This window comes from Myotis davidii, unplaced genomic scaffold (genome assembly GCF_000327345.1).
Source record: "Myotis davidii unplaced genomic scaffold, ASM32734v1 scaffold72, whole genome shotgun sequence".
NCBI classification, from domain to species: Eukaryota; Metazoa; Chordata; class Mammalia; order Chiroptera; family Vespertilionidae; genus Myotis; species Myotis davidii.
Genome location: NW_006284618.1, coordinates 5044643 through 5057293, shown reverse-complemented (window position 1 = coordinate 5057293; position 12651 = coordinate 5044643). Strand labels below are relative to the sequence as shown.

Here is a 12651-nt window from a genome sequence, read left to right as displayed (position 1 = left end):
GTGTCAAGCAGCAAGGATGGACCGGCTCCCAGCAAATTACAATTCTTAAATTGATGACAAAAATACCTGTAGGATTTGTAGCTGGTTGGAAAAATACAGGTAACTTTATGCTTCAAGTAGGTACTTTTGTCCACCCGCACGCAATTTACGGACTCAACTAGCACTAACCACTGCACAATGAGACTGCCGACTGACTGGCTCTCTCAACTCGCGCATGAATCACGCACGCCTCCCCCGCGCTGCATATCCCGCGGCCGCCTGCCTGCGTCTCCCATCGACCAACCGACCGACACCACCCCACTTCTTCTAACGCCACTTCTTCAAAATAGACTGGCCCAGGCCGAAGACCGACTTCTGCGCGTGGGCCACGAAGTTTCAATCGCACTATATGTGCGCCCGCACGTGGTATTTTGTGGAAGAGCCACACTCAAGGGGCCAAAGAGCCGCCTGTGGCTCGCGAGCCATGGTTTGCTGACCACTGGGTTAGACAAACAGATTCTTGCAAGAACGGTCCGGCTTTTCCTGCCCCGACTCCTGCGTGCCTGTTAGAAATAGCCGTCTTCGTTCAGCGTGATCGCAGGAGTCCCCGGTGTGAGCTGGGACCGGCACTCAGGCAGGGCCTTCCCGCGCCCGGGACAGACGCGGAGGGAACTGCAGACACGGCTCCATCCGGCCTGCGCTCGGCGTCACTTCTGCGGCGCAGGAGTGTTCAAATCCCAGGACTTTGGCTCGATTTGATTTTAGGGGGAAATTGCAATTCTTTAAAACCATCTATTCAGTAAGGGAACGATGCCACAGTTCAACCTGAGACCAGCCGCTGCTGGGGTCACAAAACTGAGACGTGGAAACGAATGGGCAAAGGATGGCTCGGGCTCATGGACATAGGCTCACCTGCGGAATTGAGGAGCCGTCACTCTGTCCTCGGTAGGGGACCCGGCACACCCAGAGCTGCTCTCACTGCCGTAAACGTACGCAGCTTCCCGGGGGGGAGGGGACTCACAGGCCCAGGCGGGACCTGCCTGCAAAGACCGGGAACAGGCCCTCGGGCAGCCCGTGGGTGTGGCGTGGCCGTGGACAGCGTCGTGGCTGCAGAGACACCCACAGTTCTGGCAGGAAGCTGGGTCAAGTGCTAGCAGTGTTCCTTGCTTGCCCGACCACAGTGGCTCAGTAGTTGAGAGTTGACCTCTGAACCAGGAGGATTAAGGTTTGATTCCCGGTCAGGGCACGTGCCTGGGTTGCGCGGGCTTGATCCCCGATTGTGCAGGAGGCCGGCCAGTCAGTGGCTCTCTCTCATCATGGATGTTTCTGTCTCCCACTCCCTCTCCCTTCCTCTCTGAGGTCAGTAAATGATGTATTTATTTAAAAGTTTTTTTCTCTAGCTTGTGCTCCAAAAGCAGCAGCCCAGAGGCTGGTCTGTTTCTTTATACCGGACACTCCTCCGGCTTTTGAATTACATGGTTTTCTTCCTGTATTTCTTCCACGTAAAATCATTCTTTTATTTTTGTGCCTTTCCCCCCGTTTTAAAAAGTTTTCAGTGTCTCTCAGCTCAGCCCCTGTTCCTGTTTTGTTTTTTGCTTTTTCTCCCTCTCCGTAAAATGTCATTTCCATCTCTGTCCCCTTCCATTCTTCTTCGGTTCTTCCTTCCTGGGCTGACAGTCGCTCCCAGCCCTTTCCTATTGTGCTGTCACCGCCGCGCCTGCGTCCCCCGAATGCCTCCTGTCGGGTGTAATCATGGGGGGCGCGCGCTCCTCCCTGAACACGCTCTGAACTGCCTGTCTCATTGTGCTCCGTGGAGGCCTAGTAATTTCCAATAAAGCCTTTCACACCGGCGCTCCCCTGAAAATGACCGGCTTCTCTGTGGAGGAGGAGTCCAGAATAGACCTGCAGCAGGAAACGGAGGTCAGGGAGGGTCCTCGCTCACCACCCGCGCTCACCACCACGAGGCCCCCTCGGAACCCGGAGCCCCGGGCAGCGTGGGAAGCCGTGACTATTTCCGACCCCAGCTCTGTTTTCCCCTCCTAAAATAGCCTCGCCCTGACAGCCGCACTTCGCCTCGTGCCCAAGTCGAGGAACGAGGCATCTTGCGTCATCTCGGGAACCAAAAATAGGGGTTTGGGAGCCAGTTTCTGTTTTTGGTGAATGCTTGGCCTTCTTTTCTAAGAATTGGGGGTGGAGTGTCCTCATCCTGTGAGTTTCACCCTTGAAAACCACGGTAGTGACAGAGGAGTTGCAGGTACAGATGTAATGACACCCTCTCTGGGGTTCATGCCAGCATTGCCTGCGTTTTAGAAACATCCTCATACTCTCCAGGACCTATTCCATCACCCGGGACTTGGCCTGAGCGTCCGTTATGACCCGCTCCTGTGAACAGCAACCATTTACGACGGAAGCATGAGAAAACCTGTTTTCGGAGTCAGCACCCTCCCCGCTCCCCCACGCGGGGTGGCCAGTGAACGCACAATGTCAAGAATGCTCCCGACGGATTAAGGATTTCACACTGTGAAAGTAGAGTTGTGCGGGGAGATGGGAGCCGCAGAGCCCAGAGCCCTTCGAGCCAGGCCGGACATTCAGTTGCACAAGTTGAAGCGATTTCCTCGCCGAGATAAACTACGTGGGGATCATACTGAACCTGGGTTCTCTCTGGCTCAGACTGTTCCTCGAGGTTTTCACGTTGGAAAAGGGAGTGCCCCGCCCTCCCCAGAGCCTGTCCTTCTAAAGGCGTGTAGAGATCTCCTCCATGCGGAGCCCTTTCACCGAGGCCGGGTGGAGGGTGGGTGTGTATAGAAAACCTGACAGAAAACACAACCAGGAAACCTCAGGAGGCGTTGGATAAGATATTTATTCAAGACACATATGCTTTTGCCTGGCCAGTGTGGCTCAGTGGTTGAGCATCAACCGATGAACCAGGGGGTCACAGTTCGATTCCCGGTCAGGGCACAGGCCCGGGTTTCAGGCTCCATCCCCAGTGGGGGGTGTGCAGGAGGCGGCCGATCCATGATTCTCTCTCATCACTGATGTTTCTGTCTCTCTTCCTCTCCCTTCCTCTCTGAAATCAATAAAAATATATTTTTTAAAAAGACTTGCTTTAAACACTATGGCTTTGATATGTGTCTAAAGCATCTCATCCATCATTTAGGGCAAGAACACGTTAGTCAGGGAATGGGCAGCCCTAGGCTCTGGGCAGCTGAGGGGTGAGTGAGTTTGCAGAAAAGTGAAGCCCGGAGAGAAAGTGCAGGTGAGGGTATCGTTTTCCTGGAAGTGGGAACACACAGGCGCCTGGAGGAAGCAAGGCAAGGAGGGGCGCTCCCCCCGGAAATGCGGTTGGGCCCCGGGAGGACCGAGAAGATCCGCCAGCAGGTGAAGAGATGGGCGGATGCCCTCGGCTGGGACACCCGAGCAGGAAGGAGGCGGGGTGGGCGGGGGGCGGTGCTGGGAGGAGCGAGTGTGTCCTCCGTGGGAAGCACTTCGCCAACGCTTTCTTCCCCAAAATCTTTTTCCACTCCGGGCTTGTTTTCATTTTGTCTGTCCAAGTGCGAAAATGCTACTCTTATCAGAATAGCTCTTTTCTCAGCAAAAACAGCAGATGGTTTCTTTAGGCCGTGGCTGTGTGAAACGTATTTTAATCCCTTGGGTGACTCAGTAGTAAGTCAGGGCCTGGGTGGGGTCATTCTACTAAGGCCGTAGTTGGCAAACTGCGGCTCTTTGGCCCCTTGAGTGTGGCTCTTCCTAAGCCTTAGGAGTCCCCTAATTAAGTTAATAACAATGTACCTACCTATATAGTTTAAGTTTAAAAAATTTGACTCTCAAAAGAAATTTCAATCGTTGTACTGTTGATATTTGGCTCTGTTGGCTAATGAGTTTGCCGACCACTGGACTAAGGAAAGGCAATGACTGGCCCGGTGGGTGAGGGGTCGGTGCCCAGGGTGTGCCAGGTCTGGGGCTTGGCAGCCTGTGTTCTCAGTGGACTTACCTTCCACACTGTCCCAGCAGGAGGGTTGGGGCAGCTGCAAGTGCCCCCGGTGGTCCGTGTTAGGGCTGAATGTTTGCCTCCCCAGCCCACCCCGATTCAGATGTTGCAGCCCCAGCCACCAGGTGATGGTGTCAGGAGGTCGGGCCTTTGGGAGGAACTCTGTCCAGACAGGGTCATGACTAGGACGGGCCCCTGAAGGATCAGTGCCGATACAGGAGGAAGAGAGCGAGCTCAGGGCCACGGGGCGCCCAGCGAGGAGGCAGCTGTCTGCACAGCAGGGGGAGAGTCCTCACAGAGAACCGAATCGCCCGCACCTTGATCTCGGATCCTGGCTCCAGAGCCCTGAGCAAGGAATTGTGCTGGGGAAGCCGCCGTCTGTGGTGGTTTTTATAGCAGCTCAAACTCACAGTCATCATGAGCAGGAACTGAGGAAAAGACCAAGCTGGGCCCAGTCTACCCCCTTACTCTGTGCCCTTACGCGTTCGACCCTCAACTTCCTTATCTGCAAAATGGGTATAATCAAGAGACCCACCTGGCCAGGTGCAGGACTTACACAAGAGAATGGACCTCGCGGATGCAGGAGATCACTCGCCCCGAGGATCCGTGCTCCGTCTGCAATGGTGGGCAGAGAAATAGGCGATTGGTACCTGAGGACCCCGGATTTGGGGTGGTGGGGCCCTTCCTGATTCTAAGCCAACAGCCTTCTGTTCTGTTCATGAAACATATGTTTGATATTTATTTTATACATTTAAATGCCATTTAATGAAGAAAAGTAAACCAAAAAAATGAGTTCACTTGTCACCTCTGACACGTGTGTCATAGGTTCGCCATCACTGGTCTGGTCTTTCTGACCATTGAGACAGAGTGTTTTATGAAACGGGACGATTGGGGAAAGTAGCAAAATCAGGCTCGTCACAGCCTGTCCTCGCCTGCGGTCCCCCTCCCTGGCTCCTCGGCTGACCACGCAGATGGGCTGGTGGCCACACGGGTCAGCAGGACGGTGGGCAGAGGCCGCAGGGTGCTCAGCGGATGCCGGTCGCAGCCGGAGGACACGAACCTCTGAAACGGCTGGTCTTTCCGACATTCCCCTCATCGTCGTATTTTGACTTAAGCTGATTTCCAACTTGTGTTCCCAGGAACGGGTGTGTCACTGCGTTACGCTCTGACCGCACGATTCAGGTTTGGGTCTCTCTCCCTTTTCCTCGCAGATGTGGGAGGAGGCCATCGCCCTGGGCAAGGAGCTGGCCGAACAGTACGAAAACGAAATGTTCGATTATGAGCAGCTCAGCAAACTGCTGGTAGGTCCTTCCTTCTTCCTACATAAAGGGTCCCAGACCACCTGGACATACTTTCCTGGCATTTCCCTCTCCCTTCCCACGTGGGGATCCTCCCGTGGCCTCAGGCAGCGTCCCACCTGGGTCCCTGTGTCCGGCTGCTCCTGGCCCTCAGGTACCAAGCTCTCGGGCTCCCATGGAGGGTTTACATGTGAACAGTGCTGACCCCGGGCGCACAGGAGCCCCGACGGGGTGGGTGGAGAGCAGCCCAGACCTTTCTCTTCCCCCCGAAGCTGTCAGTTCCTCCCTCCTGCCTTCTCAAACCCCGGCACTCACTGAATTCTGCCGTTAAATCCTTCTTTAATGTGTCCCAGTATCTGATCAACGCCATTTTTAAATCCTAAAGACCAGCCCGGCCAGCATGGCTCAGTGGTTGAGCATCAACCTATGAGCCAGGAGGTCAGGGTTGGATTCCCAGTCAGGACACAGGCCCGGGTTGTGGGCTCCATCCCCAGTGTGGGGCAAGCAGGAGGCAGCCCATCAATAATTCTCTATCGTCATTGATGTTTATATCTCTTTCTCCCTTCCTCTCTGAAATAAAAATATTTTTAAAAAATACTAAAGACGAGCCATTTAATCAGAAGACAAGCACCTGTTATGTGGTTGTTGAGAACACCGGTTGCTGAATGTGGGGTTTGGGTCAGATATCCCTGGGAATGCGGACGGCCAGTGAGAAATACCGTCAGCCCTCAGCCGGGGTGGTGAGCTCAATTCGGGGCGGCTTCATGCCCCTCGCCCGCCCTCCTGGCACTGCCAGGGCCTGAGGAGCCCGCTGGGGGCATCCGGAACAGACCCCAAAATGCTCTGTTCAGACCCAAAACGCCGTTTCTACTTCCTTTCAGAAAAAACAAGCTCAGTTCTACGAAAACATCGTCAAGGTGATCAGACCCAAGCCGGACTACTTCGCTGTCGGCTACTACGGACAGGGGTTTCCTACGTTCCTGCGGGTGAGGTCGATGTTCTAGAACCCTTTCCACGCGGAGGGCAGGCGGGGGCTGCGCGTCCGAGGGTCCGCGTCCGCCCAGGGCATCCCCCCACCGGAAGGACACGTGCAAAGTGTGAATCGCAGTCACCCTGCGGGGCTGTGGCGGTGTATTCACCCGCCTCACAGGTCACCTGCCGGGGCATCTGGCGATGACAGGAGCAGTTGTTACACAAAGAGGCGACTGCAGGCAGGGCTTGCGGCTGCCTCTGGGACTGACGTTTTCTGCAGGAACTTACCTCATTTTTGTAACCCGATTCATAGTTACGTTCCTCGCGAGGAACGACTAACTTGGTCTGTCATGTCCCCCCGTGTTCATGTGTGAACGGCCCGAATCAGAATGAAAATAAGTGGCATTTCTAGAAAATGTTATCAGTGTTTTCACCTAAAACTCACCACCGTTTTTCTGTTAGAGCCTTGACAAGTTTTTTTATTATTAAGTCTTCCTTCTGGTGCGAAGCCCGATAAATCCCGCTCATTTCATAGGACCTGTTCCACGTTAAAGCTCCCTGAGCTCCTGAGATGTGTGGCTTTATCTAGCCTTTCGAGATGTCCACGCACACACTTACATTTCCGACGGAGACTACGTATTCCTTTGGTTTCTGCGTGACATTTTGTTTTTAGAGAGAGCATCTTTCGTCTGTAACGGTACTTTACGACAGACCTCAGCACAAAGTGAATAAAATGTTCAGTTCTTAAACTGCTCCTTCTTTAGTAATTACAGGAGCAGCGGATAGTTGAGACTGGGGAAGGAGATAAAGCCCGTGCCAGGAGATCTCTCTTTATCTTTGGAAAATTCACTAATTAGACCCATTTTAATGTGACCCGGAGCCGAGTCCCAGGGAGCTACATGTGAAAACATGCAGTGGGCTGCTGTCTCGGACCGTCCACCTGTCTCTCCCCTCCTCCTCCTCTCTGGCATCTGTTCAGGGTCACGGCCAATGGCAGGGCTGCAGCCAACGTGGGACTAGCGCCTGAAGCCCCTTGCGCAGACCCCCCTGGCTGAACCAGTGAGAGATGCCACGTGACTGAGGCCCCCGGCCTCTCTCACTGCCTTCGCCCAGCGCAGTCTCCTCTGGGTTCACAGCTCTGAGATGGGGCAGGAGGGGTGGGAGGAGGCAGCAGGCCAGGGCCCAGTGGTGGCATCACACTGTCTGCCCACTGCCACCTCCGTGTGACTGACGCTCAGCTGCGAAGGCCCTGAGCCCCAGAACATCTTGGAGTCAGGACCTTCCTTACAGATACATTGACAGAGTGGCTGCGTCACTCGCAGGCAGAAGTGGCCCCAACAAGGCAACCTGTGTAAGGCAAGACGCAGACCTGCTTACACCCCCAAGGTCACACAGACCTGCTTATACCCCCAAGGTCACACAGACCTGCTTACACCCCCAAGGTCACACAGACCTGTTTACACCTCTCCCCCAAGGTCAGGCAGACCTCCTTAACACCGCCCCAAGGTCACACAGACCTGCTTACACCTCCCCAAGGTCACACAGACCTGCTTACACCCCCAAGGTCACACAGACCTGCTTACACCCCTCCCCCAAGGTCACCAGAGTAAACTTGTGCCTCACATATTCACAGCTGTGTCCCTCTTGGCCCCGCCCCGTGTGTGAGACACCATCACCCACTGGCCCTGGCGCTGGGTTTCCCTTTCTAACCGCGTCCCGCCCCCTGGAGGTTGTGCACTTGGTTTTTCACGGTTTTGTGAACTGGTTGTTACTGCGAAGCCTGCAGCACGTGACCTGAGTTCAGTGCCCTGTGCTCGGTGCTGAGGACGCAGGGTTAATTCACGCGGCCCTGGTTCTGGGCTCTTGCCGGGTAAGACCATGCAATTACACGGTCAGTGCCTTTTCCTTTCTTCTTTTTTTTTTTAACACTTTTATTGATGTCAGAGAGGAAGGGAGAGGGAGAGAGAGATAGGAACATCAGTGATGAGAATCATGGATCGGCTGCTTCCTGCACACACCCCACTGGGGATCGAACCTGCAACCCGGGCATGTGCCCTGACCAGGAATCGAACCATGACCTCCTGGTTCATAGGTCGACGCTCACCCACTGAGCCAGGCCGACCAGGTCTGAGCCTTTTCCTTTAAATGAGACGGGTGGGAATCTCGTGTGTGAACTTGTCCCAGGCCCTCCCCCCACCCCTCCCGGTACGTAATGAATGTCCCGTTTCCAGGGCAAAGTCTTCATCTACCGGGGGAAGGAGTACGAACGCCGGGAGGACTTTGAGGCTCGGCTCTTAACTCAGTTTCCAAACGCTGAGAAAATGAAGACAACGTCCCCACCCAGTGAGGAGATCAAAAGCTCCCCCGGCCAGTGTATCCTTACACAGCGCCATGCGCGCCCGGGCCAACGCCACGCTGGCGGGGGGAGGGCTGGGGCCCTGGGGCTGCCTCCCTGGGGGGTGATCCTTGACCTCGTCCCCCTCAGATATCCAGTGCTTCACGGTGAAACCCAAGCTGGATCTGCCCCCGAAATTCCACAGGCCGGTCTCCGAGCAGATCGTGAGGTAAGCCTCCCATTTTCCTGCCGGGACGAGGGCGGGAGGGGACGTACAGCTCATCGGCCATGTCACTGGGAAAGGCTGGGCTTCGCCTTGGCAAAGGGGAGCAGATTCCTTTCAGCATCAAGAAGCTAGTGGGGTGCAGTGCAGGAGGTGCACGTGACCCACGAACAACGCCTGGGTTAGGGGCGCCCGCTGCCACGGTCCAAAAGCCTTTGTATAACTTCTGACAACCACAAACCTTCCTTGTCCCGCGGCATCTGGGGGCGTTGGTTCCAGCACCCCCTGCTCAGGCCTTCTCTGTACCGCGGTGCAGACCGATGCGCACAGTCAGCCCTCAAACAGCCACCTGATTACGGAAAAGAATCCACGCTCCGTGGGCCTGCGCACATCATACCGTGGTGTTCGAGGATCAACTGTAAAGGACCTGGAGGAGGATGTCCACAGTTAAGGCTGGGAGGGTGCCGGGTTATTTCTTTCTAGGGGTCAGAGGTCAGCAGCCCAGGGAAACAGGAGCGGGAGGGGACACCTGGTCTGCTGGCGACCCCCCGGGCAGAGGATCCTGGGAAGTGTTCAGCCGTGCCCCATGCCTGGGTGTGGCCGAGTGTTTGCGTTCTGCGAGGCAGGAAGAGGGAGTCCCAGGCGCGCTCCCCATGGGGAGCTACACCCAGCGATCACGTAACGTGGGATTGTGAGGCAGGTCTCAGAACTCACAGGGCAGGCGTCCGAATCTGAGTGAGATTTCACGCCTCTGAGTTGTACCTGCTCAGCAATGCTGTGGACACAGCCTGCTTCCCGTGTTTCTTTGATGTTAAGAATTTTCTTTTTCATATGATCCATGTTCCGGTGGGAAAAAAAACACACAAAAAACTAACCTATTGGATGGCTTGTCAGTGCTCAGGACCGCTTACCTCGTAGCCTGAGGTTGGGTGGTTCACTCCCATCCTTGACCTCTTGTCAGCAGTAATGACAAACTGGGATTCTGCGGATTGCAGATGGTGGCGTCCACCAGGCATGCGCTTTCAGTGGTGCGATTTCTTCTCGGAGACATAAAGCAAAGAGTGAACTCGAGTGTAGGCTCCGACATTTCCCTCCGACGTGGGGAGCCCACCTGCGTTCCAGTGCAGGGGTCCTCCCCACCAGGTGAGGGGGGCACGCGGGTCCCGTCCATGCCACCCTTGGTGGTTGCAGATCTGCCGTGTGTAGATCTGAAACTACTAGGAAAGCATGTAAGACCTGTTACAAAATAATAAAGATGTCTTTTTTTATTTTCAAAATAATAAAGTATTAAGTGAAATTATGTTAAGAAGTTCGCTGTTGAAAGACTAAGTTAACTGGATCCATCATTAACTGACAGTTTTCGGCCTTTCCCTCTCCTCCGAGTCACCTTCGCGCTGCGCGTCTCTGTCACTGCATCTGGTCTCCCTGAAGGTTTGGGGGGCGGGGAGGAGGCAGCTCCAGCTCATTTTTCCACCTGCCAACGTCCGTGTCGACGCTTGGCGGGGAGAGAGAGGCTCAGCTAGCGCCTCCGGTCAAGGTCAGGGATATTTTAGGGAACAGGTGTCCCGTTGGGAGGCATGGCCTCACCCCGCAGAGGAAATCGACTGCTTTGGGGGTTAAATGCCTAATGATTTCTCTCTCTGCAGCTTTTACAGGGTGAACGAGGTCCAGCGATTTGAATATTCTCGGCCAATCCGCAAGGGAGAGAAAAACCCAGACAATGAATTTGCGGTAAACACACACACACACACACACACACACACACCCCGAAAGCTCATTCCACCCCCAACCAAACGGCCTGCGGGATTGTACGGCCTCAAAGGCCCTGCCGTGCAGACACCCTAGCATAGCGCCCCTCAAACATAGACAATGGCGTCTCAGATGACGCCCCAGTCCCCAGGAGGCTGTGACAGGTGACGCGCTGTGAAAGTGTCTGAGTTCACAGCACACAGGTGCCTCCCTTGTGCCCTGTGTCTGTGTCAGGGTCACTGTGCACAGACTCAGCCGCTCTGTGTGGGGTGAAGGAGTTGTGTTTGTTGGCTGGAAATGGTTTCCTCCCAGGTGTAAGGCAGCCTTTACAAAACATGTAGATTGTGAAGTGGTGTTTTGTTGAAACTGTACACACTTTTCAATGCTTAGTGAACATGCAAGTGACCGTGTCTGAGCAGTGGGTGATGGTTGTCCCTTCTATTTCTATATCTTTATTTTAGAACGTAAACATGTGCTGGTTATGTGGGAATATTAAACCTCAAAGCACTGGTTTTGTTATTATGTGAGAGTCACTTTAACGAAGCCCCCTTGTCCTCAATGTACGTGCCTTTGAGTTGCACTTGACGTGACGGCTCAGTAAGGCCCAGGCCTCACTCACGGCCGCCTTTCCAGAAACCTGTTTGCTCCGAGGGAACCCCCTCATTTCCCCGAGCGTCCTCTCTCCCAGGGGGACCCCGTCCTGGGGGCTGGCCTTGCGGGGGCCAGAAGTCCCGCTGGGGCAGAAGCCGCCAAGCTGCTGCCCCTGCTCACACGGGAGTGTGTTCCCTTCGCAGAACATGTGGATCGAGAGGACCGTCTACACGACCGCGTACAAGCTGCCTGGAATTCTCAGGTGGTTTGAGGTCAAGTCCGTTTTCATGGTAAGGACACACCCGGGAGGGGTTGTCGTGGCCCTCGCTCACGCTTCCCCACATGTGCCCTGTGGTCACTGCCCAGTGCGCATGCCGCCCCCAGATCAGACAGGCTGAACCCGACATCACACTCCCGCTCCCCCGTCTCTTCGTCCTCAAACCTCCTAGTGAGATGGGTGAGCACAGCCAGTCGAGCTTAGAGCTTCCTGCCCCCCACAAGGTGGTGCATCAGCCTCCCCGTGGTCTGCCAGCGCCGCCTCTTAGCTACAGGGAGAGCTGAGGACAGTGATGGCGAACCTATGAACTCATTTTTTTGGTTGATTTTTCGTTGTTAAATGGCATTTAAATAGGTAAAATAAATATCAAAAATATAAGTCTTCATGTTACTATGGTTGCAAATATCAAAAAAATTCTGTATGTGACACGGCACCAGAGTTAAGTTAGGGTTTTTCAAAACGCTGACATGCTGAGCTCAAAAGGTTTGCCATCACTGGCCTAGGGCCAGGTCCCATTTGCATAGGGCTTTTCCCAGCTCCTTCGATGATTTCATCGCCATTTGCATGACAAACACCTTGATTAATAGCACTTGCTCATTTCAAGCCAAGATAGCTTGCTACTCCTCCCTGGCACTTTAAAGAAAAAATGTTCTTTTATTAATTTCAGAGAGGGAGGGAGAGGGAGAGAAAGAGAAATATTAATGATGAGAAAGCATCATGCATCGGCTGCTCCTGCACGCCCCCGACTGGGGATTGAGCTTATGCCCTGACCTGGAATGGAACCGTGACCTCCTGGTTCATAGGTCCACACTCAACCACTGAGCCACACCGGCTGGGCGCCTTCCCAGCACCTTTTAAAGAAATAAAGACTTGCATCTCATTAGGTAACCCTGCGTTGCCTGCGGAGCGCTGTGGGGCAGTTTCCTTAGGGACTTGTGGGCCACAGGCTCCCCATGAACGCGTGGCAGCGGCGATGGCCTGCATATGTGGTCCGGTTGAAAGATGCTTGTTTTGTGGTGTCTCCTCCCTGCCGTGCCCTGGCAGGGTCTTAGCCAGAGGGCGTAGGCTACCATTTAGTTTACAGTGAATCCCCTTGAAAGTCCAGATGTGGTTCTAGGGCACATGGAACCCTCTCTTCCCGGCTGTTTCCCTCCAGTCCTTCATCCTCACCAGTCTGAGCCCTGGGCCACCCCAGAGCGTGCCCTGCTCACCACATCCCTCCCCACGCCCTGTGACCCT

The 12651-nt window shown here is 54.6% G+C and overlaps 1 protein-coding gene across 1 annotated transcript in view; it reads left to right on the top strand.

Annotated features, from left to right (window-relative positions):
* The window catches only part of DOCK1 (dedicator of cytokinesis 1), a gene marked incomplete at its 5' end in the record, with an annotated part of 274984 nt that overhangs the window by 243162 nt on the left and 19171 nt on the right, over positions 1–12651 (top strand). The window contains 6 exons of the mRNA XM_015572582.1: positions 5179–5268; positions 6147–6251; positions 8469–8610; positions 8723–8801; positions 10442–10526; positions 11339–11425. Of these exons, the coding sequence (XP_015428068.1) occupies positions 5179–5268; positions 6147–6251; positions 8469–8610; positions 8723–8801; positions 10442–10526; positions 11339–11425 (588 nt within the window). The remainder of the gene's footprint in view (positions 1–5178; positions 5269–6146; positions 6252–8468; positions 8611–8722; positions 8802–10441; positions 10527–11338; positions 11426–12651) is intronic.